The 26,569-nt window shown below is 53.0% G+C and overlaps 9 protein-coding genes across 9 annotated transcripts; 4 read left to right on the forward strand and 5 right to left on the reverse strand.

The window, feature by feature from the left end:
* Window positions 1-1,401: 1,401 nt before the first annotated feature.
* On the forward strand, window positions 1,402-3,009 carry aglA (Alpha-galactosidase A; the record flags this gene model as incomplete). Its single annotated transcript, XM_014684665.2, has 1 exon — window positions 1,402-3,009. The coding sequence occupies one exon, from the start codon at window positions 1,402-1,404 to the stop codon at window positions 3,007-3,009; it is 1,608 nt and encodes a 535-aa protein (XP_014540151.2).
* Window positions 3,010-3,526: 517 nt separating this feature from the next.
* G6M90_00g066230 (uncharacterized protein) lies at window positions 3,527-5,467 on the reverse strand (the record flags this gene model as incomplete). The annotated part of the gene is made up of 6 exons (XM_014684664.1): window positions 3,527-4,232; window positions 4,296-4,481; window positions 4,535-4,587; window positions 4,639-4,698; window positions 4,759-4,856; window positions 4,921-5,467. 6 exons carry the CDS (start codon window positions 5,465-5,467, stop codon window positions 3,527-3,529), a joined length of 1,650 nt encoding a protein of 549 aa, XP_014540150.1.
* Window positions 5,468-6,208: 741 nt separating this feature from the next.
* On the forward strand, window positions 6,209-8,755 carry GANC (Neutral alpha-glucosidase C; the record flags this gene model as incomplete). Its single annotated transcript, XM_014684663.1, has 1 exon — window positions 6,209-8,755. One exon carries the CDS (start codon window positions 6,209-6,211, stop codon window positions 8,753-8,755), a length of 2,547 nt encoding a protein of 848 aa, XP_014540149.1.
* A 123-nt stretch (window positions 8,756-8,878) lies between these two features.
* Window positions 8,879-11,145, reverse strand: G6M90_00g066250 (uncharacterized protein; the record flags this gene model as incomplete). The annotated part of the gene is made up of 6 exons (XM_066130819.1): window positions 8,879-10,159; window positions 10,241-10,658; window positions 10,762-10,867; window positions 10,923-10,952; window positions 11,044-11,078; window positions 11,120-11,145. The coding sequence occupies 6 exons, from the start codon at window positions 11,143-11,145 to the stop codon at window positions 8,879-8,881; spliced, it is 1,896 nt and encodes a 631-aa protein (XP_065986860.1).
* A 1,059-nt stretch (window positions 11,146-12,204) lies between these two features.
* On the forward strand, window positions 12,205-14,847 carry gls93 (Exo-beta-D-glucosaminidase; the record flags this gene model as incomplete). The annotated part of the gene is made up of 1 exon (XM_014684661.1): window positions 12,205-14,847. One exon carries the CDS (start codon window positions 12,205-12,207, stop codon window positions 14,845-14,847), a length of 2,643 nt encoding a protein of 880 aa, XP_014540147.1.
* A 119-nt stretch (window positions 14,848-14,966) lies between these two features.
* Window positions 14,967-15,780, reverse strand: G6M90_00g066270 (uncharacterized protein; the record flags this gene model as incomplete). The annotated part of the gene is made up of 2 exons (XM_014684660.1): window positions 14,967-15,340; window positions 15,378-15,780. 2 exons carry the CDS (start codon window positions 15,778-15,780, stop codon window positions 14,967-14,969), a joined length of 777 nt encoding a protein of 258 aa, XP_014540146.1.
* Window positions 15,781-16,101: 321 nt separating this feature from the next.
* Window positions 16,102-17,514, reverse strand: G6M90_00g066280 (uncharacterized protein; the record flags this gene model as incomplete). Its single annotated transcript, XM_014684659.1, has 2 exons — window positions 16,102-17,279; window positions 17,361-17,514. 2 exons carry the CDS (start codon window positions 17,512-17,514, stop codon window positions 16,102-16,104), a joined length of 1,332 nt encoding a protein of 443 aa, XP_014540145.1.
* Window positions 17,515-22,835: 5,321 nt separating this feature from the next.
* Window positions 22,836-24,173, forward strand: PROT (Proteinase T; the record flags this gene model as incomplete). Its single annotated transcript, XM_014684658.1, has 4 exons — window positions 22,836-23,105; window positions 23,170-23,349; window positions 23,404-23,579; window positions 23,630-24,173. 4 exons carry the CDS (start codon window positions 22,836-22,838, stop codon window positions 24,171-24,173), a joined length of 1,170 nt encoding a protein of 389 aa, XP_014540144.1.
* A 1,086-nt stretch (window positions 24,174-25,259) lies between these two features.
* Window positions 25,260-26,558, reverse strand: G6M90_00g066300 (uncharacterized protein; the record flags this gene model as incomplete). The annotated part of the gene is made up of 1 exon (XM_014684657.1): window positions 25,260-26,558. One exon carries the CDS (start codon window positions 26,556-26,558, stop codon window positions 25,260-25,262), a length of 1,299 nt encoding a protein of 432 aa, XP_014540143.1.
* Between the last annotated feature and the right edge of the window lie 11 nt (window positions 26,559-26,569).

Consider the following 26,569-nt stretch of genomic DNA (forward strand, 5'->3'; position numbering starts at 1 on the left):
GGGCGATTCGGTGGTGATGGGACTATGTGCGCGCCAACACAAGCCACCAAGACGACATGGAGTCAAGATTGAATGTACATACATCAAATACTTTCGACATCAGACACAAGCCGGCACCTGGGCCACCTCACAACAGAGTTCCGCCGTCTTCCGCCAAGGAGCCAAGGAGGCGTGGCAAGGCTGAAGACGAACGAGGAGCGGGAGATGGCCTTGGCTCGACTCGTCGGTCAATCTGCAGAGTCCGGGGTTGCCAGCCACAGGCACATTGACCCTTGAAGCCATGAGGCAGATCAATTTTGCCGAGCTCTCGTCAGCCAATCTCTTGCCAGCACGAGGCATGGGGGGGGGGGGGGGTGAACGGCATCGGGGCCGTCCAGATCCGTATTCCCGTACTTGGGTTGTGACTTTGCGCTTCCCCAACTCGGCATCAAGCATCGATGATACATGTACATGCGGTCTGCCTGTCGTGCCCTCCGTCATGTCCAACTCGCCACGCGCCCACGATAAATGACAATCCCCAGAAGAACCAATCCGTAAACACACCATCAATCAGCCGCTCCAATCGTGAGATGGCAGCGCACAGTCCGCTCAGTGGATCTGCATCTCACCGTCGTAGAGCCTGCCCCAACATGATGAACCCCGGGTCCCGGCATTGATAAAGTCAAGTCATAGTTTAATCTAGTTGAGCAACGTTGCCTTTCCTGCAACGTTGCGCAGTCCCGACATGGACGTCAATAAAACAGAATCTGGACATCCGTGGTCCGTCATGGCGCTGTCCAAACCAACAGAGGGAATGGCAAGACCCCATCTTCCGGCCCGGCATGTTTGAGCTTCCTTTTTGGGCCGAAAGGGTCCATGAATCGCCCGACTAATCATATCAAGCCATTGACGTACACAAATTTGACTGCTGCACCACACTCTATTTTTTATTATTTTCTTTCGTCCTGAGATGCAGGCTAGTGAGACGTGGACGGCGAGACTGTGCCGTGTGCAACTACGAGATATGAGATATACCGTTTTGAACCATGGACTGCGACTATGCAATGTAACCACCTGTTTATGGGGTGACGACTAACAGGAACTACGAGTGTTAACCTTTGGACGGCCACATGTTTAAGCCTTGGGGCGTTGAGCCGGCTGGTGTATGTTGGAAGCTTATTGTCTTCGGTCTTGATTCCCCTTGTACCCGGCTATCGCGCCTTGAATTATAGTGTATATTTGTTGGAGGTTAAATACATTCTGCCACATCCTCTTCTATTTTTTCCCCTTCCTTCCTTCCTTTCTTTCTTATACAAAATATCGACAGACAAGACAAGAAAACCTTGGGCGGCCAGCCAACGACCAACCCAAAAAAATCACACTAGACGTCCGGCTTCGACTCAAAGTCATCAAAACCCCGTCATGAAGGCACAAGTAGCCATGGCCGCCACGGGCCTGGCGTCTTCTGCCGCGGCGTCGTCCATCAACATCCTCCCGACACCGCCCATGGGCTTCAACAACTGGGCACGCTTCATGACCAACATCAACGAGTCCATCTTCATCGACGCGGGCGTGGCCATGAGCAACAATGGACTTCGCACCGCCGGATACAATCGCCTCAACCTGGATGACGCCTGGTCTCTTCTGCAGCGAGATGCCAACGGCTCCATGGTTGCCGACCCGGCCAAGTTCCCCTCGAGCCTCCCGTGGCTCACAGACTGGATGCGGTCCAACGGCTTCAAGCCCGGCATCTACACCGACGCCGGCAGCCTGTCCTGCGGCGGATACCCCGGCGCCTTGGACCACGAGAAACGGGACCTGCAGGACTTTTTGCGCTGGGGCTTCGACTACCTCAAGATGGACGGGTGCAACCTGCCCAACGACGAGGAGGAGACGTACCACGAGATGTACAGCCGCTGGGCCTCGCTGCTGTCCTATCCCAAAGAAGTCGCCATGGTCTTCTCCAACTCGGCGCCCGCCTACTTCTCCAACCAGAAGAACCTAACCGACTGGTACCGCGCCATAGGATGGGCTTCCGACTACGGCCAGCTTGCCCGCCACTCGGCCGACATTGTGACGTATCCCAACGGCAACGGCTGGAAGAGCATCATGTTCAACTACGGCCAGAACCTGCGCCTCGCCCGCTTCCAGCGGCCCGGCTTCTTCAACGACCCGGACTTCCTCATCCCGGACCACCCCTCGCTGACCATGCAGGAGAAGAAGTCGCAGTTCGCCCTGTGGTGCAGCATGTCCTCGCCGCTCCTCATCAGCGCCGACATCCCCAGCCTGCCCAAGGAAACCATCGACTTCCTCACCAACCCGGGCCTCATCGCCGTCGACCAGGACAAGCTCGCCCAGCAGGCCACCCTCGTCAGCCGCAACGCCACCTGGGACGTCCTCACCAGGACCCTCGCCAACGGCGACCGCCTCCTGACCGTCCTGAACCGCGGCGACTCCGCCGCCAGCGTCCACATCCCCTTGGAGCGCGCCGGCATCGACTTCGGGGCCATCGGCGACGGCAACGTTACTGTTCAGGATCTGTGGACGGGCCGGGTCACCTACCTCCTCCCCGGCGAAGCCCCCTTGACCATCGAGAACATTCCGGCCCACGGCACCGCCGTCTACCGCCTCCAGAGCATCAGCCCCATCACGCCCACCGGCGCCATCTTCAACACAAACAGCCTCAAGTGCCTGACCGACAGCCCGTCCGGCAACGTCACCTGGGATGCCTGCCAGGGCACCGACGCCCAGGTTTGGGCCGTCCACAAGGAAGACGGCCGCGTCAGCAGCCTGCTGCGCCCTAAAGATTGCATCGTCCCCGTCGACGGCGTGGTCAAGACCACCAGCGGCTGCGTTAGACACCACACCAACCCCTGGACGTACAAGTCTTCCGGCAACCTGGTCGACAACAAATCCGGCAACTGTCTGACCGAGAATATTGACGGCACTGCCATTGCCGAGGGCTGCGGGTACCTTCTCAATCAGCAGGTTCTTGCTCTCCCCGCCGGAGTCCCGGTTATCATGTTCTAGGACTCGTTGGAGGAGTGGTGGGAGAGTCAAAAGGAGGGGGCGTTTTGATTTTGTAATACATGACGCTGTAGCTGCCAAGTAGCCTATGCATAATAAGAAAGCTCGCAGAGCCCTAATTCGGTACTTCGGCGGCTTCCTCTGTGATATTGTACTCTTTTCCAGCATGTATATGGACTGGAAATACTGGACTGTTTGAAGACGAACTTGTGTGTCTTCCACCAAGGCCCCCGATACACTGGACAGTGGATGGCAGAATATGTTTGCCCACCGACAAGTATATACTAATTTACACTACTATAGTATAGTGTATCATAGTATAGAGCGCAATAGCTAGCTACCTGGCCTGGTTCAATATGTTTCGCCTCCTACTGCTGCGTCAGGACTGTGACTTGCTAGTATTTTGAACAAAATAGTGCGAGCCGAGGTTGCCACCTTGGGGGCAATTTCTGAAGTGACGCGTACAAGAAGTGGTTTTTTCATCAAGCGGTGTCGATAATGACATGCTAAAAATTTCCGACTAATATACGTAAATGAAATCCTCATTCTTCATATCCGTAACATCGTCAAACGCTTTGTCGCCCACCGTCTCTGACTCCTCCACGTGATTCAGCACCTCACTGTCCTGACCAGCACCCTTCTGCATGCTTAGATCCTTGACGTTCTCGGATTTGCCGAGTTCTCTGCGCTTGGCCGCCTGTCTGGCATTCAAGATGCGAATCAGGACCATGCCGAGAACAATCAGGACGGCAAGCACAACAAACAGCGCAAGGTTTGTTCGGAGACCTCTATCGTAGCGTGGCTTTTCGCTGGGTTTGAAGAGTTGAGGGCCAATGACGTTTCCGGCGCTGGCCCCAATGAAGAGCATCGCAGTAGTGACCTTTCTCTTGGTGTCACCGGCCGTGTTTTGGCCAGACCAGGAGTAGATGAGGGGTGAGATGCCGGGGTAGAAGGAGATGATGTAGTACCCGGCGAGGAGGACAGCTCTATCACTCTTTGCGCGGCCAACAGCGAGGAGGATTGCACAGCCTGCGATTGGGGGCAAGCAGAGGAGTAGAAGTACGGGAGACTTCATCTTGATTCGATCGGCGAGCCAGGCGCCCCCCAACGTCGCGATCATTTGCACGGCGCCGAAGGGGATGTTGAACAGAATCGTCGTGAACTTGTCGAAGCCAAACGATTGGATGATGAGGGGACCAAACGTGGAGATGCCACCGCTTGGAATGCTGAAAAGATTCCGTTAGCCAAGGATTCTGGAAAGGCAGGTGCGCCCGGGAATATTCACTTACGAAATGATGAGCATGAGCAAGAACCAAAGCCATGTCTTGGGGTCAAGCAGGCACTCCTTCACATGGTCCCATTTCCACACCCCGGAACCAATGCCCATCTGATTCATTCGAAGACGCTCGATAGCAATGAATTTGTCTTCTCGGCTAAGGAATTTAGCCTGCATGGGAGAGTCGGGCATGAAGAGGCTACTTGGCATCAGCATTGACCGTGCATGGTGACGTCCGACGTATGTACTTACAACATGACGACGGAAAACGTAACTGTGATACATCCACAAAACAAAAAGATGATCTGTAAGCACGTTAGGCACTCGTCTGGCTGTGAGAGGTTTGGCTTTCTTACCTGATATGGCCTCAGCGACGACTGAATATGGCCAAGACCGTACGTCAACAGACTACCCAGCTATACCCAGTAAGTTAAAAAACAAAATCCCTTGGACATGTGATATTATCGTGAACCCACCATATTTACAACTCCCAACATGGCATACCAAGAAGCATTTCGAGAAGTCTGCTCCTGTCGTCGATACCACATCTGCACAATGGCAATAAATGTCGGGGCTAAAACGCATCAGTAATGGCGTTTCGATAAAACGGCCAATCCCTAAAGCATAGCCCAGCTTACCGACAGAAGCCTCAAAGGCCCCTAGCAACAATCTTGAGGCCATCAACCCCCCAAAGTCCTTGGCGGCCGTCATCCCACACAGCACAGCACCCCAGCAAAACACCATGGTAGCGGAGAACTTTCCCACGGGGAATTTGACAAGGCTATACGCCACCAGGGGCTGAAAGACCAGCTGGGCCAAGTATACGATGGATCCAAGCCAGGAAAACTCTTCTCCAACTAGGTTCGTGTCCTCTATCAGACCAAAGACAGAGGCATATGATAGGGTAGTCTTGTCTAGAGACTGAAGACAGTAGACGAACAACATGATGGGAAGGATTCTCCAATCGATCTTGCGCAGCACGCGGGCATTGTCAGCCGGGGTCACAACCACGGGATGGTCAGCCTGTTTGAGGAACTGTGCCGCCTTGTCCCTTCCAACAACTTGGACATCTTCCATTCTCGAGGCATGGTCAACCTGGGGAACATGGTCGGCTTCGGACTTGGTCGTCTGCGGCTCCTGATGGGGTCGAATACCATCACTTGAATCGTTTCCAGAATTTGCCATCGCGGTAGTGAGTCAACTCAAAACGTCTGGGACTCTAGATGGTAGTAGAGAAAAGGAATGCATTCAAATCCATTCGCCTCCGATGACGATCAGGAAGGAAACGTCAGTGGTCATATATACCCAAGTCCAGCGTAATGGGCTTGTTGCCAACACCCAATAAATCGTACGTTGACACCGCCATGTGTTCGTAACCCCAGGCTTCGTCTACCCCATGGGGATACAAAACGTGGGAAATAGTTGGTGCCACCAGGCGGGTCAAAGGCCGTTATTTGCTGGCTTACTGGCTTCTTGACTGGGCGCCACCGGAGATGATTGCGTTTCTCCGATCGGGGCTGACCTCTTGATCTCCGAGGGCTGGGTGGTCTAGCTATGCGGACAAAACAAGCACTTCTCCGGCCTGGTGCGATATTGGACGGTTAAACGGGAGAATGAGAGTCAGTCTCGTTCCATGGTGTGTGCGGTTCATGACTCCGGAAGAGACAAAGCAGTCTCCACTCCCCATGGGTCGGACATCTGTATCAATATCCGGTTTCCAGTGGCTTGTCTGTCGCTCAACATGGCCAAGCGGCGGATCCGGGTTTGCCATCAAACAGATGGTTTTATTGCCTCATTTCATAGCATTGACCAGAATAGGCCTATATATTACTCAAGTCGTCGTAAAGTGCGGTCGTTGAGGGAAACTTCGTACCCGCCCAAACCCTTCTTCAAGCAAGGCAGTCTCGGCTTGCAGCATTCTTCACAATGCCTCAACAAGAGCGAGTCCCTTCAACCTGGGAGCTTTTCGGTGCCTCCAGCACGGATCCCAGTGTACAGCTGCAATCTACCAGCCAAGATTTACCATTTACCTTCAAGTTTGAGCTCATCGCCCCGAATGTATTCCGAACAACATTCTCATCAGAGTCGCATCCCCTCCCCCCTCACCCTAGTGTCATAATTCCATCCCTAGGACAACGGGTCCTGAAGGCCAATACTCTGGTTGGGAGCGGCGGTACCAGCAAAGAGATTCGCATTGGAGATATTGTTGCCAATGTTGACTGGACCGAATCTTCACCACTTGTCAGCATCTCGTATGCCGACTCCAAGGAGCCAATACATACCGATCTTCCTCACAGGTCCTATGTCGTTGATGGGGAAGGCATTGCGCACTACTCTCGCTATAAGCGCGGGACTCTGCACGTTGGTCTTGGTGAAAAGGCTGCGCCCATGAACTTGTCAGGTCGACGATTCGAACTGTCTGCCACGGACAGCTTTGGCTATGATGTCTACAAGACAGACCCATTGTACAAAAATATTCCGCTCCTCATCAATGCAACACCCGCCGGCTGTGTTGCGCTCTTTTCAACTACTCATGGACGGGGAAAGTACTCTATCGGTGCCGAAATGGACGGCATGTGGGGACACTACAAGGTGTATCGACAGGATTATGGCGGTCTCGAAGAGATTGTGATTGTCGGTCAAACTCTAAAAGATATTGTCACAACCTATGCCGAGTTTGCCGGGTTTCCGTTACTGGTCCCTCGGTGGGCATTTGGCTATCTGTCTGGAGGCATGAAGTATTCCATGCTCGACGATCCACCTGCATCCGAGGCACTTCTCGAGCTGGCTCGAAAAATGAAAGAGCATGACATACCTTGCTCTGCATATCAGATGTCTTCAGGATACACTGTTGCAGAACAGGAGCCCAAGACGAGGAATGTGTTCACATGGAACCGGCATCGCTTCCCCGACCCCCAAGGATGGATCAAGGAATATCACAAGCTTGGTATGCGATTAATTGCGAACGTGAAACCCTACGTTTTGGCAAGTCATCCGGAATACCAGAAACTGAAGGATTCAGGGGCTTTGTTCACAGACCCTCACACCAAGACCACAGCCGTCACCCGGCTTTGGAGCGCTGGTGGTGGTGAGAGTGACGAGGGCGGTCACATCGATTTCACCTCCTCGGCCGGATTTAGTTGGTGGTTCAACGGAGTCAAAAAACTTCGAGAGGAAGGCATTGACTGTATTTGGAACGATAACAATGAGTACACAATTACCGACGATGGCTGGCAATGCGCTCTAGACCAGCCCTCTTTAGAAGTGCCAGAGGGTCTCAGGGGGCGTCGAGACGTCGGTCTTTGGGGACGCAGTCTGCATACAGAGCTCCATGGCAAAGCTTCGCACGATGCACTGCTCGAGGCTGATCCAGATAACCGACCATTTGTCCTGACTCGAAGTGCCACGGCCGGTACAATGAGATATGCATGTAGCTCCTGGAGTGGTGATAATATCACTAGTTGGTCAGGCATGAAGGGCGCAAATGCATTGTCACTCACAGCCGGCATGTGTCTGATGCAGTGCTACGGCCATGATATTGGTGGATTCGAAGGGCCGCAACCATCTCCCGAGCTGCTGCTTCGATGGGTACAGCTTGGTATCCATTCCCCTCGGTTTGCCATCAACTGCTTCAAGACTGGAGATGACAATAATGTTGGCGATGTCATCGAACCATGGATGCATCCATCAATTACACACCTGGTCAGAAAAGCGATCAAACGCCGGTATGCAATGATACCTTATTTGTACTCGCTTATGCTGGTGAGTCACCAAACGGCCATACCACCACAAAGGTGGACAGGTTGGGGATATGAGTCTGATCCCCAAGTTTGGACTCCCGAGATCATGGATGGCGAGTGTCAATACTGGCTTGGTGATTCAATCCTTATTGGAGGTGTTTACGAACCAGGCGTAAGCAGCGCCAGAGTATATCTGCCGAAACAATCTGAATCTGATGAAGGATTCCTCAATCTCAATGCGCCATACCAACACTTTCAGTCTGGCCGGTGGATCACGGTCGATGCGGAATGGCATGGGGCTGGCATCCCAGTCCTTGCTAAAGTCGGGACCGTCATACCAATTGGGCATGACGTGCAAGTCCTTTCTCCTGGAGAGAAGGAAAATGTGGCCGATTTACCCCTAGATGACTACCGCGCCGTCGAGATTTTTCCTCCGCCAGGGAAAAGTGCTAAAGATTGGTATGTGTGCGATTGGTACGAAGATGATGGAGTGTCGACTGCTTCCAAGGTCAAGATTTCCAAGTATACTATTTCGTACAACGCTACGGAATCTCAAGTGCGTATCAATTTCACCCGGGAAGAGAAATCAGGTTTCGTCGCCCCTTGGAAGACACTTGTCGCGATTCTGCCTGCTGGAGACTTGAGAACCGTTGTTTCCGAGGATGGTATGGAAGTTCGTGCTCTCAAGCCCGATGAGCAAGGTCGCCGGCATTTCGAGCTCCGTCGGCAGTAAACTCAATTTGTCTTTCCAATCATACATAGTGGCTGGCAAACGACCCATCTCTGCCAGAGCAATTTAGCTAATAGACATCGCTTGAAGTGATATTTGCATGATCGGTTGTTGCAGTCTAATAGGTCAGTTTGTGGTGTCCGTCGTTAACCAACCGAAGCCCATGAACTCGTCAGTCCCATTCAGTGCCTCCAAAAGAATATCATCCAACCAGCCCGTATCTGTCACGGATGACGAGAATAGCGTAAGGCCAGGGAAATCCCAATCGAAAACAAATTGCTCAGGGACAAACGAGTCTTGTCCCTCCTCGATCTGCAGAATTGAGCCATTGTTTGGGGCTGGGTTGCGGATAGAGTTGGTGTGGTTCCGCCTCCCATTGCCGATTGCGGAGCTAAACTTGTCGATGCCAGTCTCCAACAATTGTAGATACACCTTGCCAGTGTTGCTGCGATGACCATTCAATAGGCCGCCGCCTGCTTCGCCCAATTCACTGAGAAGAATATGTCCGCGATCAATGAGGTCATTTCCGGATCGGCTTGCTTCGTTTGGCAGTAGCATGGTCAGCTTCAACAGGAGTAGATAGCAAAACACGCACTTTGCCCACACAAAATCCATTGCAAAGCGTAAATTTTGGAGGTAGAGACGGGGCTCCTGCGTAATGATACCCAAGTGCTGCCACAAGGCCTCTTGCGCCATGGCCAACATTTGTTTCTGAGTTGGGGACATTACATCGACATTTTCAACACCAGTTGTACGAATTGCCCTACACAATGCCATGGTGACCCCCCAGCAGCGTTGTACTTGCATGTTGAGGAGCAACCACGGAGAGTGTGGATCTTTGGGGTCAAAGATTCTGTTCCAATCGTCGTACCATACGTTGATGTCTAGCATCGCATCAGACACTATATCCATGATTTCTGCGTCTGTGTAAATGCGATTGCATAGTCGGGAATACATTTGCGTTCTCAAAGCATTCAGTTCAACTTGTGGCCAGAGGCACATGTCTTGTTTTCGTATCAGAGGCTTTTTGAGTAGCACTCTACTTCGTCGAGCATCGCCGTTGAAACCCAGTGCTAGAAAGTCTCCAGCATCAACGTGAAGGATGTGACTCATATTCAGAATGTGCAGCCAGGTCCTCGTTTTCCGCATGAGTATTGATTCATCCTGGACACTTGCGTCGCCAGCAGGACCCCAGGAGGCTGACAACACTCTGGACATGAGACTGTCATACGCATTCGGCAACCCAAGGTCTACTGCCATTCGCGTCGCTGCGGCAACCAGAAGGGATCTTTCTGAAGTGTAGCATGCCCTGACCAATAGTGCCTGTATGGTCTCCAGGGAAAGCATTGCAGGGACTGAAATGGCTGCATTGACTGTTCTCCTGAGATGAAAGTTCAGCAATCGCCACTGTTGGGAATCAGTCCCAGTCAGCGCACGGCAGCCAACCGTACATATTGCACTGAACAAGATGCTGCTTCTGGACCGAACACTCTCCATAGAATCATACTGGGGGTCAAAGACCGGGACATATCTGTCACAGCCTTGAAAGAAGGTGAGGAAGTACGAGCAAGCTTGATCAAGAGTGGTCAGACCAGCAACAACAACATCCGGTGTTTCTACCAGATGGATGCGAAATGGAACCGTTGATCTTTCGGCCCGTAGTGGCGATACTTGTTCAATACTTGACCTGTTTCCAGATTTGAGTGATGCTCCCGCTCGAGAAGACTCTGGCGATGCGGCAACAATGGGTTCAACCGCCTCATATGTGCCAAACGGGTGGCGATCCAGTGACGCGAACGATGTGGATATGGCATGGCCAGACCGAGCCTCTACGCTTGTAATTGCCTCTTCCTGCTGGCGTATCTTTGTTTGTAGGTCCTCGACTTGTTTTTGCAGTTCGTCAATTCTACTGTTGCAAGGTCAGCTTCAAATGAGCCTAACTCTGGGTTTCCAACAGACATACAGCTCATGGCTCTCTTTTGGCCTTTCCTCGAATTTGCACACCTTACGCAAGGAGCGGCATCTTCCAACATGCCAGGTCAGTCTTCAGGCTCATGACTTGGTGGTGGCAGTATATTCCTACCTTGAACAAGGTCTTCGTCCATCGCATTTTGCCTATCATCACATTAGCCAACTAGGTTGAGCAGCGACCAATGCTTGCATTGCATACCTTGGATTGACGGCAGGCACCACAGGAAGTCTACAGCAAGAGCGCAAAACAACAATTAGCCAAGACGCAAGTTTAATACCCCAACGAGAAACCATTATAGAGCCAGTCCGGTCCGGCTTACCGGGATTCTCCGCTTGCGAGGCTTCGCAGGCGATGCTACGTTGGAGTTGACGTCAGCCATGGTACTGGCAGGTTACTCGACAGCCAGATCAATAGCGGACATTATGCAGCGGCCGGAAATGATTGACAGAGTCCAATATGGAGTCGCGTAGCTCGTAAGCTGCAGGCTACAAGCCTCGGAAGAATTGGAGCAAGGTGGGCCTAGAGAAGAATGGATATTCCCAAGCTCCTTTGGTAGGTTGATTGGGATTGGGCGAGTCTCGTGGCGCAAACTGCACGCAACCTTTGGTGCAGGCGTTCCTCCAGGGCCCTTGGTTATTTGGTGAGGCGCCAGTCAAGTCCGGTTCGGCAAATCTGGTCGTCGACAGAGGCGTGGCTGAAGGTGACAACAGGGCAGCTAGACATCTCAAGTTTCTTGCCAATAATGGATTGTGGGAGCCGTAGATTGCACAGCTGGCTGCCCTGATGAAGGATGGCGCCGGCATGAATTTCTCCGCCCATCAAAATAACCTGTGTTGCAAAAAGGCAAAAGCGTAATGCACTCGCGTGCTCTGTATGGTGAAGGAAGTGGAGGCACATGGGGGTGGAGAGGAGAGAGAGGGGCTCCCGTCAAGCAGCCAGGCATCAGGGTGGAAGGAGCGAACAATTGGACTTTCCGAGGCGGAGCTCGAGCGGCCATCTCAATGTCGGCCTCGACTGGTTCCATCTTGTCCAGATGCAGAATATGGATTGTCTTCAGCGTACCATCTTTATGCAATAAGACCCATTGATGCGATCGCGCGTGCATCATATCATTGATTGATTCGATGCTTATGCTCATGCACGTTGCCAACGCTACACCAGTGGCCAAGTAGCCTGCGCCGGTCCCTGACCCCCATCGAACCCCATCGAACCCCATCGTCTCAGCTTTTGACTGCCCTCTTCGGCGTTGATCTGACGTGGGAACCAGCTCAACTCAACACCATGCCAGCGCAGTGCGACCCGTAGAGACGAGCCAACGCCCTTGGCTAGGTCATTGGCCATGGGCCACATGCCTTGGCGGCCGGGCAGGGTAACGTTGTACATAGCTCTCTCGGTCGGAATACTTATGGTGCCTTGGCCTTGCACAAGATCAAGACTGGTGAACTCTCACCGTCATCAACTCATTTGACACGTCCGAAACATGGCACTTCATAGCGCTGCGGCCCTACTGCTAGCTAGCGCCAATGCTCTCACTTCGGCTACCAATCCGTTGACCTCCAAGGCCGGACAGGTCGGCATAATTCCTGCCTGGGACTTCCAATCATCCTCCTCTGTGAGCAAAGACCTTGCCTCGCTGTCTAAGCCTGGTGTCGACACTTCGTCATGGAACCATGTCAATGATTCCCGTTGCACTATTTTGGGGGGTATGATTGAGTCAGGCGCGTATAAAGATGATGAGTTATGGTTCTCGGATAACCTTTACAAGATCAATTGGGGCCAATTCCGCGTCCCCTGGGTCTACAGAAACGAGTTTTCGCTCACTCCCAATCAAGGGCAGCATTATTTCCTCCAGACCAACGGCATCACCTCGCGGGCCGACATCTTCCTCAATGGAGAGAAAATTGCAGATAAAGAGGAACAGGCGGGCTCTTTTGGTGGCCACACCTACGATATCACTGGCCATGCAGGCAACGAGAATGCCCTTGCTGTCAATGTGTACCCCTCAGACTTCAATCTCGACCTCATTTATACTTTTGTTGACTGGAGCCCCCGTGCGCCTGACAATGGCAGCGGTATCTGGAGAGAAATCACCGTGAAGCAGACTGGGCCTGTGGCACTGGGACCCATGAGCGTGTCCATCGATATCGAGAGTCCAGTCGAGTCCAACCCTGCCAAGGTGACTGTCCGTGCAAAAGTACAGAATCTCGAGGACCACGAGCTTCAAGTGGATGCCTCTTCCGTTATTGCCGAATCGTCTGGTTGCAAAGTCGGGTCTCAGAAGACATCTCTTATGCTGGGACCCAAGGAGACCAAGCTCGTCGAGATTTCTCTTCATGTCAAGAAGCCGAAGATATGGTGGCCCAAGTTCTGGGGTGGCCAGCCCTTGTACAAGGCCCGGCTTGCATTGCATGTTGCCAACGAGCTGTCCGACGTTGCAGAGGAAACATTTGGCATTCGAACCGTTACATCAGCACTCAACAGCCACAACGACACCATGTTCACGGTCAACGGCTATCCGTTCCAGGTTCTTGGTGCTGGATATAGCCCAGACATGTTCTTCCGCTGGGACGCCACGCGATGGGCCAACATCATGAAATACTCGCACGACATGGGTCTCAATACTATTCGTCTAGAAGGCATGATGGAACACCCAGAGCTGTACCGAATGGCCGATGAAGCTGGCATGATGATTATTGCCGGGTTTGTCTGCTGTTCCAAGTGGGAGGCCTGGAGTTACAACCAGGACATCAACCCCAACGTTCCTTGGACCGACAACGACTACGAGACTGCAAATGCTACCATGCGACACGAAGCTGCCATGATGCAGCCGCACCCCAGTGTACTTGGATTCTTGATTGGCAGTGACTTCTGGCCCAATGACCGCGCCACCAAGATTTACGTTGATGCCCTCAAGGATGCTTACTGGCAGACGCCTTTCATTGCATCCGCATCCAAGCGCGGCTACCCAGCTCTTCTTGGTCCCTCGGGAATGAAAATGAGCGGACCCTACGACTGGGTGCCACCCAACTACTGGTACGACACGGAGTCATCTGAGGACCGTCTCGGGGCCGCATTTGGATTTGGCTCTGAGCTTGGCGCCGGGGTAGGAACCCCCGAAGTCAGCAGCCTCAGGAAGTTTCTGACCCAGAGCGAGATGGAGGACCTCTGGAAGAAGCCCGATGCCAACTTCTTTCACATGTCAACGAATACGTCGACATTCTACAACCGCAAGATCTACAACCAAGGTTTGTTTAAGCGTTATGGCGCCCCCACATCTTTGGAAGACTACATATTCAAAGCCCAGCTCATGGACTACGAGGCTATTCGCGCACAGCACGAGGGCTACTCTGCTCGATGGAGCCAGGTCCGCCCGGCCACGGGCACCATCTACTGGATGCTGAACAATGCCTGGCCCAGCTTGCATTGGAACCAGTTCGACCACTACCTGCACCCAGCCGGCTCGTACTTTGGCACCAAGGTTGGTTCTCGACTGGAACACGTTGCATACGACTATGTCCGCGAGGAGGCGTGGATCATCAACCACAGCCTCGACAAAAAGGGAACGCGCAACATTGCTACTGAACTGATTGGACTGGATGGAAAGTCAATCTCCAAGGATTCCGTCACTGTCGACAGCGTCCCCAACAAGTCCAGCAAGGTCGCCAAAATATCCGGCCTAAACAATATGACGGACGTTGGCCTGCTGCGTCTTGTTTTGTCCGACGAACAGGGCCAAGCTCTCAGCCGAAATGTATACTGGCTCACAAAATCTGTAGATGTGCTCGACTGGCCCAACGCAACGTGGTACCACACCCCCGTGACCAAGTTCTCCGACTACAGCGCCCTGAGTGGGATGGAGACGGCCGAACTTTCCGTCACGGCGTCCAGGAATGACGGTGCTCACTCCATCGTCCTCGAGAACAAGTCTGACGTTCCTGCATTCTTTATCCGCCTGAACCTTGTTGACAAGGCCGGCGAGGACGTCAACCCCGCCATCTGGTCGGACAACTACGTCACGTTGTGGCCAAGAGAGAAGTTGGCACTCACCGTGAGTGGAGATGGGCGAGAGGCCAAGGTACTCGTGAATGCAGGCAACGTCCAGGCTTTGGAAGTAGCGTTGTAAATGTATATAGCAAGTGATTGTAGAGGAGAAATATCATGCCAGCAACCCAGAAACTTTGTCCCGCCACCCAGCATTCCTACGGGCACAAGCAATCTTGTGCAAAGGCGATCCGGTTACCATCAACTCAACAAACCCTTGACTTCGGCAACCCCATCTCTGAACAACATCATTGCGTAAAGGTGGTGAAACCAGGACAAAAGCTGCCCCGACACAGGCTTGTCCACTTTAGGATTACACGTAACACACTCCATGCTCACAAACACACTCTCCCCCTGAGCTCCGGTCTCCTTGCGCACCGTGAAGCGATGACACCCCGCAAACTCGCCCCTATCCGAGCCATAGACGAAATCAATCGAGCTGCCCTCGCCGTCCTCTCCGACCCGCAGATCCGTGACCTGGAGAATACCCCACAAGACGGAATGCAACGACGGCAGGGACGCAGGAAGCTCAGACATGGAGTTCACATGCTCTGGCGCAGAGCTCGGCGCGAGACCTAGCAAGAGTTAGTGCGGCGTCAAACTCCCTCGCACCAACAGGCAACATGCCATCGAAAACAACAAGCTGCTTCTTCAGAAGCTGCAGCCCGATCCTCTCAAGCAGAAACACGGGCCCGCCGAAAAACCCCCTCAGGAACTGCGACAAGAGAAGCTCCTCTGACGGGAGCTTCACACCGTCCGGCACGGCAAGTTCTATGGAGCGTGAGTCCTCCTCCGCCGTGTGGCCGCGGGGGTTGACAAGACTGCGGATAGTGGCTGATTTGCGCAACGACTCCGATACGGACTCTGTCGTTTTGATGAGCGAGTGGCTGGTGATACTGAGGCGCCTGTATATCGTTATGCTGTATGCTGTGCCTGACAGAGCGACGAGGGCTGCTGTTGCTGTGAGGGCGGTTTTGGGAGACACGGCGCGCGTGACCTTTCTTAGGGCCTGCATTGCGAGCTGAAATCAAGCGCGTAGTTGGTTCAAGAAGGAACTTGGTCGGCAAAGTACTTGAATATTGGCATCTTGGGTATGAATTGACATTGAGGGACGACTTGACGGCTCATCCGGACTTTTTATACGCGTGGCCTTCCGGGGTGTTCCGTTGGTCGACAAAGCTTCGCTTTCGCATTCGCGTCCGTGCTGCGCAGCTGACGTGAGGAGTCAGACTCCGGCCCGGGATATTATCTGTCATACAGGGGAGGGGGGAACGAAAACAACAACAGGAAAACAACAGGTAGTCATCTTGTATTGATGCAATGCGCGTGAAGTGAATTAGGTAAGTGCCTCGCTGGAGTCTCCCTCCGCCGGTGCATGCCTGTCTGTCCACGGCTCAAAGAACCGAGCACCCTTCATCAACCCGCCAATGGTCTCCCACAGGATCAAGAACGCAAATAACGACATGACAACCGCCATAAACGCCGTGGTCGTCAAGTGGTCGTGCGTCTCCGGAAGAACAGCCAGAATCACAGCTACGACCAAGCGCATGCCCACACGTAGCTGCTTGGGCAGGACCAGACGGTCCTCTCCATCAGTACGATACAGCTGCGCGTAGATCCAAAGACAGAGCATGCCCACGCCTAGCCCGCCGCCGAGCAGCCAGCGCTGGCCTTGTTCGAATTCGTGCAATCTCGTGCTGATTGCGCAAATGTGCCCGCCGATGAGAAACGAGGCCGACAGCGGCAGGTGCAGCAGAAAGAAGCCAAACGCCGTCCAAGCAGACCGGCGGATTGGGTGCGTGGCCTGTATACTCCCGTCGCCGCTGACATAGATCCAGTTGATGCAAAAGGCGATGATGAGGGTGCACACGGCTTTGGCGTAGCCTGCCGTCAGGCCGATGCCGGCCGGATCGCCGACAATGACGCTGTACATGAACTCGCCGAGGATGATGATGAAGAAGGCGGCCATGCGGTCAATTTCGTGGGCAATGTCCACGGCCGTGCTGTATTTGAGCCTGAGGCGATGCTTGATCCAGGGGCTGAGCGTGATGGACCACGTCACTTCCTGGTAGACGATCATGACGGCCACGACTGCCGCCTTGCCGCGGATGCTCACGGATTCGAAGAAGAGCGGTATGGTGATGAATAGGCCAATGAACATGAAGCCCGCGAGGATGCGGGCCTGAGTGCGATGCTGGTAGCTGGCGAAGGAGCTAATGAGGAATACAGACATGGTGGAAAAGCGAGCGACCAGGTAGGCGCCGGCGGTTGTTCGCATGGCGTCAATGTCCGTGTTTGCCTCCCGCGCGTTGTTGGCGTACAGGACCAAGAGCGCCATGACCCAGAGAATAACCAGTCGCTGCAGCAAGTCGTCGGTATAGTATGAATTCATAATCTCTCGCAGATCGGCCCAAATGTGCCATGCCGGGGCGAAGATGAGAATGTACTTGGCGAGATGGGCGCCATTGGGGAATTCGGCGAGGTCGTCGCTAAAATTGGCGACGATGGCGACGTCTGACCGAGTTGGCTGGCGTTAGCAGGATGGACTTGAAGAGGAGCAGCAGCATGTTGACATAATGGGAAGAAGGGGCGTACACAACAAATCAAGAAACAGTTCAAACCGCCCTGCCTGTCTCTCCTCATCGCTCTCCTTGTACAGCCGGCCGTTGTAGAACCATTGAAGCGCCTTTGGTCGCTTGATGATGTATCGCTGGGGCTTGGCACCCTCTTGGAGCTCGTCACAATTCATAGTCGCGTCGGGATGGCTCTGGCGCCTCGGTGGTGTAAACGTACGAAGCGAAATCAGCGAAACAGTGGCGGGCGGAGTGCCATTTCTTTAAAAAAAAAAATCTGCTCGCCTCGCTGGTGAATCGGAGCATTTGAGGGGGCGACAAGCCAAAGCGCCTCAAGCTTTTAAGCTAATAGAGCTAATCTCGAGGCTTGGCCTGGTTGGGGAATAGGGCGGCCAGTCCCTGGGCTGGCAAACCTTATCGAGACATGCATCGTACGGTCAAAAAGAGTCAAAGCTCGTCGCGTGGGGAGAAATGGTCTGGTCTGCCGGCATCCTGGATTTAAGCTGCAGGCTGAAGTAAGGACGCGCTGTGTCTTTGTCATCATTGGTGATTTTTTTCTGTCGTTGACGGGTTGAAAGAGGCAAGCACAGACTGGCCCATTGGAGCGGGAGGCGCGATTGATAATGTCTGATAAAGAAGCTGACGGATGCGGCGTGCGGTCTCGACCTCGTTCCTCATCTGCTGGTGGCGCAAGGCACCAGACCTTTACAAACCCATTGCCGCCACACCATCTGCATGCAGCCATTGGTCATGAAAAAGGCAAAAGGGAGAATGCCTAGAGCGAACAGATAAATTCTATATACAACTCTAAATTTTGCCTCGACCTCCTAGGTGCTTCAGCCTTCGCGGACGCGATCCGCGTCAAGGGTTCAGTTTAGGGTAGGCCGAAACCATGACAACTATGTACGAGCAAGGTAGATGAGTTTAGTAGATACCCTAGCGATGCAAAACGATTGTCGGATATGAATGATATTATTACATATGGCTTAGTACTCTTCATGTCTGCCAGACGCTACTAACAAGTATAATCTACTGCGGGATAGACGTCTCTGAAATTTTATTCTGGGAGGAGTGTGAGATCGCCCGCACGAGATTGATAATGCATATTGATACTGAGACATGACGTGTGACTATGGCAGTTAGAGAGCAAAGGACCCAACACCACCTCTGCATATTTCATCGACGCAGGGATGACTGCTGGCAATCAAAGCAGCAGCACCGTTGTCGCGGCTCCGCTGGATGCGTGACAATTCAGTCTAGAATTTTGTAGAGACTACTTTAACCATGTGCGTCGCTGGCCGCGCCAATGCTTCCAATTTTCCCTTTCCGCATTGCGTAGGGCGTCAAGGTGTCTTTGTTTACGAAGAGGCCGAGAGCTTCACTTGTCTCGGGGGCGACGCTGCCCCACGGCCATTCGCAAGCCGTGAGACATTTATGGATGCATCAAAGCATGGCCGGTGGAGTCTATTTACTACTTGTCTTGGTTACAAAGGCTGAGATGTTTATGCCACGTTGTTGATGGGGACATTGGATGCTTGATCTATAAGTATGTATGGTCAGTGTCAAGTTTCAGTTGCGGATCAGGCACGTTGCTCCAGGCTCTGGATTACACGGCATGAACGAACAGAGCTTCTGTATCGGATAATAAACATATGGCATCCCGCGAGAATGCCGGCAAAAAGGGCCGGGGCTGAAACACGGTGGAGAAGAGCACCGAAAACCAGCTCTCAACAGCTACAGGCTGATTTGGAATGGCGCATTACCAGATGATGAATGTCTTGGTCATCAGAGTATCTGAAACAATGGGGTCTGGAATCAATGGACACGGCGCTAGTGACAAGGTACGCATAGTAGGGAACAACAAACTTGCATATAGAGAATTGGCACGTGGAAAGCAAAATGCAGGAGGTGGTGAGCCGCTGGCAAGAGAAAGGGAAGAAAACGCGGCTATTCCTCAAAACTTACGGAAAATTACTTGGTCATATTGCTGAGCCACATGAGAGACCATGGTCAAGGTGACTTGAACACTCCGTCGTTCCTCAACGCACCCGGGGCATCCTCTCGGAATGGCAACCACGTGCTAGGTTGTATAGATCGAAGCCCCCGCTTTCTTGACTCGCCAGATGCTGCCAAAAAAAACAAAACAAAAAAACCGTGCATTGTTGACACTAACGCCACGCGCAAAAGGTCAATGTCCGTCGGAGGTTTGACAAAATGTGGATGTAAGAGGTAGAAAACGAAAGTGCGCCGTAGATTGGGAAGGAGCGATATCCAGAAGGCTATAAGATGGTCGACATGAGTCACATTCAGCAGGCAGACAGAGTTGCATTCACCGTTTTGTTGTGATTTGCAGGACGAGTCGTATGCAATGTTGATCCTGAGCAAACTTGGGCGGGCAGTAGCGTGCAGCGGTGATTGTCTGTTCTCGTCAACATGGCCAAGAGGCTTGTCGGTGGCTCAGAGATGGACACGAGACATGGATTGAGATGCCAAAAATGGAACCAGTAGTAGCTGCCGCTGAGGGGGAAAACGTATGTACAGTATGTGCTGTTGATTGGGTCGTTGATGCAAAAATACATCAAAAGCACCGTTGTCAGTGGCCGTCAAGGCACGAAAACTGGGGAACCTGTTTTGGATACTGTAGATCTCCATATCGAAGAGGCAACTCGATGAGGTTTTATTAAGCCGGGGACGAACCTGTTTCTTGGGGACGCAAGAGAGATGCAGTGTCGGAATGCATGAAATTTGGGGCCCAAAGCCGACATCAGCATCCGGGATGACCCCGTCGGCGCTGGTCTGATCTGGCAAACGCCCATGTCCCCTGTCTATTCTCTTACAAACCATCCGGTGTGCTGGGCGATGCTGTGGTGATGAGACGGATGTGCTGTCACCCCTGGCCGGAACCAATGAAGCTTGTTTACACAAGGTTGACGATACGAGAGGCAGTTTCCCAGTGCAAGCGGAATGCAGGGAAAACAGACAAGGGAAGGCAGAGAGAAGCAAGAATTACGCGCATTGGTGCAAGACGCAGATCTCGATCCACGGAGCCGAAACGCACCTGTCCCGCTTTATCTCTTTAGATGCGGAATGGCTCAAGGAGACTCCTCTGCCATACAAATTTCTTAGGTAAGCGAGTCTCCACGAGCCATTCCGCATCTAAAGAGATAAAGACACGAATGTTTGCGCTGCCGACGATACGCACGCTTTAGATACACCACAGCCAACATGTATAGAGTCTTGAAGTGCTGTTGGACAGGCAAGGTGTAGCTAGATGGACTTTGATATCGCTCATTGATGCCACGCGTAGAATCGTCACGCTTCCAAGCGAGCAGCCACTGGGGGCACCCTTGACTTGGCTTACGGCGAGTCTTGTCGCAGGTGGCTGAAGATGGAAGGACTGAAAGGCGTCGCAGATCTGCCAACCAGTCACGCATCGTCGCCAAGTCGGATCGAAACAGCGATCCCATGCCAAGGTGTGCCAATCGTCCATCCTTGGCTTCCGGATCCATAACCGAAACTACCAAGAGGCGGTACAGACGAGACTGGGTGACTGGCCCCATGAGCTGAAGCTCCAGACATCGGGGGGGAGAGGGGGGATGCCGGGATGCCGATCCGGACCAAACTCGCATCGTTTATGGCGAAACCTCCGTGGCCTGCTTGCTGGTCCATGCCCTGAGCCTGGCGAGCCGCGATGGGGCGTGGCAGGCCAAGAACCGATGAATTGATGCGCCTTGAACCAGGCCGCCGCAACATTGAACGCTCATGTGGCCGTCGAGTATCCGCCGCCGGGTCGCGTCTACCGACATGTGGCCAGGAAAGCGACCCAACGTGGCGCGCACCGTGTCTTATTATCCGGGCGTACTCCAACAATGTGGTAAGTTATTGTTGAAGAGCAAATGAACTACCACATGTACCATGAACTCAGAAGCGCGTAAAATGCGGAATTGGGCCCATGGTTTGCCCATCGTCGCACCATCTGGACGGGCCGGGATGGTGGGCACTGGGCAGACACGCGTATGTATACTGTATGTAAACGGCGTCGCACAAGACAACATTGAACATGGAAGCCTGCACCGCATGTCAAGTTGGCAGCTCTCCTGAGAATCATCTCAATCCACCACAGCCGACGACTCGTCGCAGTCGCAGTGGCGCCAAACGCTGCAGCCCATCACTCGCAGGCCCATCCAGCCCCCTGGCCGCCGGTTAGCTACTCTTGCTTGCGCATGTATGTATAATAATTCAATCTTGTGTCCTTCACAATACAAGGCATCATTGAGGCCAGGGCGGGGTGTGTACATGTGTCAAGCATGTGTGTGTGTGGCGCCGACTTGCAGAAGCTTACATTTGTCCTTAACTTTACGCCCTCGTGTCGACGTTTTGAGGCCCATCGTCGGAACCTTTTTCTTCATGCCAAAAATATCAGTCAGGCAGCCAGGTACATGGAGGTTACATAACGCATCGGGGAAACCAACTGGGCCATGTTTCGCCTTGAGAACGGCATTGTGGATAATTGTTCCCCAGAAGTTCCCCGGTCTAGGCTGCAATAGGTAGGTGACAGGATAGATAACAGAGCAAAGAGAGATCACCACTGCTAGGCACCCCGTAGAAATACAACAAAAATCCCGAAAGAGTCTGGTGTCGTGCCCGGGGGTGTCGTGGAGTCTGGTGCGCTTGCCGGTAGACGCCCGCGGAAAGCAGATCTGCGCTTATACGCCTCTTTCAAGGAGGACATGAAGCTTGATCATCGCCGCTCGCATGAGATGGGTTGCAGTCCCTGGCCGTGATTTGACCCTCGCTTCTTCAGCAACAGCGCCCGTCTGTTGCCATTATAGGCAGCCTCTCGGTGAAGCAGATACGAAACGAGTAAGGATTGCCGCCTGTAGCATGGCCTGTAGCCTCTTGTCCTACACCATCTGATGCTGTCAGTATGGCTCCATACAGCCACTCGCGCGGCATCAAAGCATGATTGGGTTCTCGCCGCCCCCCTTCCGCAGCGCGTGTCCAGGTACACGAGACGTCCGCGAGTGACCCTGTCCATGGTGATGCGGCCGTCGACTTCTGGGACCCTGTGGACGATGAAACTCGAAGAACCAAGCCATGAGAGATTACTGATGACCACGGGATGCGCCAATACCGGAATCAGCATGTACTATGCCTCGGAGCCTTGCCCTGGCTGCCAGCGTTGTCATGGCTGGCTCATGGAGCGGGAAGCAACATGCTGGAACCTGTGTACTTGCGAACCGAGCTCGAAAAGATAAATAGCTTGAGATGCCTCCCGTTGATGGCAAAGGAGGAACAAGTAGAAAACCAACCCGCAGCTTCATTCCCTCTTCACTTTCCTATATCCCCGACATCTCTCTTCACCCAGTGGTTCGAGCATCTCCGGCAGACTCGTTGACAAACCCATCTTCCCCTGTTTTTTGTGTCACTTTTCTTTTCCCCCTCCCCCCTTTTCGCAACAGGAAACTACGAAGCATCTCCATTACCAACAGTCATCATGAAGGGCTCAACTCTGCTCGCCATCCTCCCCTTGGCCATGGCCGCCCCGGCTAAGCGCTCCTTCCCGGCTCCAGTCCTTGTTCCCCGCGGTGCTGAGCTCATCGAGGGCAAGTACATCATCAAGATGAAGGCCAAGGCTGAAGTTTCCGCCGTATCTTCTGCCATCTCTTCCATTGCCGCCGAAGCCGACTACACATACAATGACTGGAACGGATTCGTTGCCACCCTTACCCCTGAGGAACTCCAGAAGCTCACCGACGACCCCAATGTGAGTCTTGCGGAAGAGACCTGTCGTGCTGATACATTCAATGTGCTGACAATAGCTTGGATAGGTCGACTTTATTGAACAGGATGCCATCATGACCATGTATGCCACGCAGCCAAATGCCGACTGGGGATTGGCTCGGCTCTCAAGCAAGACGCCTGGCACCACGACGTATACCTACGATGATAGCGCTGGCGAGGGTACTTGCGCCTTCATCATCGACACTGGTATCGAGGCAGGCCACCCTGTATGCACATCACATTCGTCAGTTGAGGAGGAATATGCTAACAAGCTGGGATAGGAGTTTGAGGGCCGCGCCGAGTTCCTCAAGAACTTCGCCAACGACGGTCAGGACACCGACGGCAACGGTCACGGTACTCACGTCGCTGGAACCATTGGCTCCAAGACGTATGGCGTGGCTAAGAAGACGAAGCTCTTCGGAGTAAAGGTGCTTGACGCCCAGGGCAGCGGCTCCAAGTAAGCTCTTCACCCCACTGCCTATACATGACCGTACTAACAAACCATAGCTCCTTTGTCCTTGCTGGTATGGAATACGTTACCCAAAATGCCAAGACCAAGACGTGTCCCAAGGGTGTCGTTGTCAACATGTCCCTCGGTGGCACGAAGTCTGAAGCCGTCAACGACGCCGCTCGAAAAATCACTGAGGCCGGCCTCTTCCTTGCTGTCGCTGCCGGTAACGACGGAAAGGACGCCAGTGGCTACTCGCCTGCCTCGGAGTCGTCGGCCTGCACTGTTGGTGCCACTACCAAGGATGATAAGCTCGCCACGTACTCTAACATTGGCTCCGTCGTTGACGTCATTGCCCCGGGCTCCGAGATCAAGTCGACGTGGATTAACGGCGGGGAAAACACCATCTCCGGTACGTCCATGGCTTCGCCCCATGTTGCCGGCATCGGAGCCTACTTCCTGGGCAAGGGCAAATCGATCCAGGGCCTCTGCGATTTCATCAAGGGACAGGGCGTCGAGATCCAGGGTGTTAAAGGCGGCATTACCAACGTCTTGATCAACAACGGCGAGGGAAGTAATTCCACCACTCCCATTCGCTTCTAAAAGCTGGAAGAATGGAGGCAATTGGATTTTTCTAGTATAATATACCTTTGTACAGTTCAGACACAGAGTCCTGACTTCAACAAGCTACATATAAACGACGGGGGGTGAAGGCAAGCAGCAACATAGCGGCTTCATTTTCAGCCTGTTTTATTCCATTCAATATAAATCATCTTCAAACCACGTTTAAAACACTCGCACTTGCTCTTGGTGAACGCGATATTGGGTGAATCCACTGGCATTGCGAAGACTCACTGCGAACTCTCCTCGCTCGTCCTTTGCAATCTTGAGCACAATTTTCCCAGTGACATTCTCCCTTTCTAATTCCTCATACGCGGTAGGTAAGTCCTCAAATGGCCTCACTCACCATCACCCTACCACCCTGGGCTTTACAGCACCCCTCCCCACCAGGTCCACCGCCTTCAAACACTCTTTAAGAGATCCTACCAAGGCCCCCCTTGAATTTGAAAAGGGTCAAGTTGACTCTCGTAGAAAGGCCTCATGAGTATATTCATGCCATCAACCACGGCTTAACATGGTGGTGTACCTAACCTTGAGACTAAGGGACGTTAGAGTCTGCCTTCGCGTTTTCTTCTTCCTGCAGGCATTGTCAATCATGACCGCCAAGATTTACGTGGATTGTAATACATCATGCTATCCTATAGTTGGCTGGAAAAGGGGCTGATAAATAACGCCAGACTTCAGTGTAAACAAGTCATTATATGTACTTGATGCGTGTACAAATAACTCCACCACAGTTCTATAGGAATAGAAAGCAGTATTGGGCCCGGATCTGTTACTTGGCGCTGAACCTGTAGCACTCATGGAACTCTCTTCATGTAGTGCCTTGAAAAATGCATGATTTAGTCACGGCATGAAAGGAGCAGCCGACGAAAACGATATCAAGTACACCATCTGCCTGGTAAAGGATAGCAGTAACACTTTGATTCAAATTTACAAATATCCTGTAGCCTATCCTTGCATCCCACCACAGCATCCCACCACAGAAAACAAACAGGAGACGAGAGATCCAGAGCTCGCCCAAGTGAACAATAGCAGTCGGCACTCGAGTAGAAGCTGCCCACATAACTATGGTTTACCTACAGCTTCGACAAGTTGCAAGGCCTGGCTGATGATGTCTAGCCGCTTTTTCTCAAACTTTTGGTCAGAGGGCGCGTTCCCGTCAGGAAAGCCAAGGACGGGAACGTGAAGGTGGCCGCCGCGGACGTTGGCCAACTCAAGACCGACGCGCAGTCGGTTGGCTCTATACATGGACTCGTTAGATAAGTAGTCGCCACCACCTCCTTCGGCCGGGGTGCTATCCGCCGCCGGGACCCCGGAATCGTGTCTAATACAAGGCTCGGTAGTTGGCGAGCCCTTGGGCCATTCGCAAAATTCCGTGTTGTAACGGACCTTGAAAGGCCCAGTGGCGGCATCTTGCATCTGCTGGTATGGTAACGTCGTTTCAATAAAGTTGATATTTGGCTGCGGCCAGCCCGCTGCTGGGGGAACCGGTCCGGTAGATTTCACGTTATTATTGTCCGGGAAACCCCCTCGCCAACCGCCAGCCCAGCGCTCAATGTCGAATTGTTCAGGAAGACCCTGGCTTATGGTCACGATCCCGTCTGGACGCCGCTCTGCGTCTTGAAGCGCAGGGCCAAAGGCTGCTTCTACGACGCCATCGTCAAAGCCATTCTCTCCGTACAGCACTGGTAGGACCACTGCATGCACGACGATGGGACCATCTGAAGTGTTGAATGTCTTCCCAGATAGCTGTAGTGCTATAGCACCGGACGGGTTGGCGGTCCTGATGTCCGCATTTAACTGAAACGGATCGAAACCGGCAACCATTACGCGGCGGGCACTGTTGCCCGTGGGAAAGCTAACCGAATCCAGGCCGCGTGACGCCAAGTCAAACGTAGTGACAAGTTCCTTTCGGGCGTCATCAGACATCTCAAAACCCGACTTCCACTGTTTGATTGCCTTGGTTAGAGTCAGACGAGCCCAGTAGAGCGGGCGGTCGTCGTATCGATCAACCTCTCCACCAGTATTGTCGTTCTGCGCTCGGCCAACAGCAAACCGGAATAGCAATTTGCCTGCCTCCCGGACGCTTTGTTTGGCTTTATCAAAAGAGTCGGCACCACAGAAGTTGTTCGAAATCTGGTCAACCTGCGGCACGAAGCCCGCCTTTTGGATCAAAGTTGGACCGAACAGTCCATAGTTTGGAAGTTCCTGGTTTAGGTTCTGCTCTTCCACTGACAAAGCAAAGGTATTGCTGAAATCACATGTAGTAGCTCGCCTGTGATGGTTGAATGCAGCGGCCGAGAAAACACTGAGCCAGTCACCTAGGGCAATGCCCAGGATGAAGCTCAACATGAATTTCCCCATGGGTGCTGGTA

Source organism: Metarhizium brunneum, chromosome 3 (assembly GCF_013426205.1).
Source record: "Metarhizium brunneum chromosome 3, complete sequence".
NCBI lineage: Eukaryota > Fungi > Ascomycota > Sordariomycetes > Hypocreales > Clavicipitaceae > Metarhizium > Metarhizium brunneum.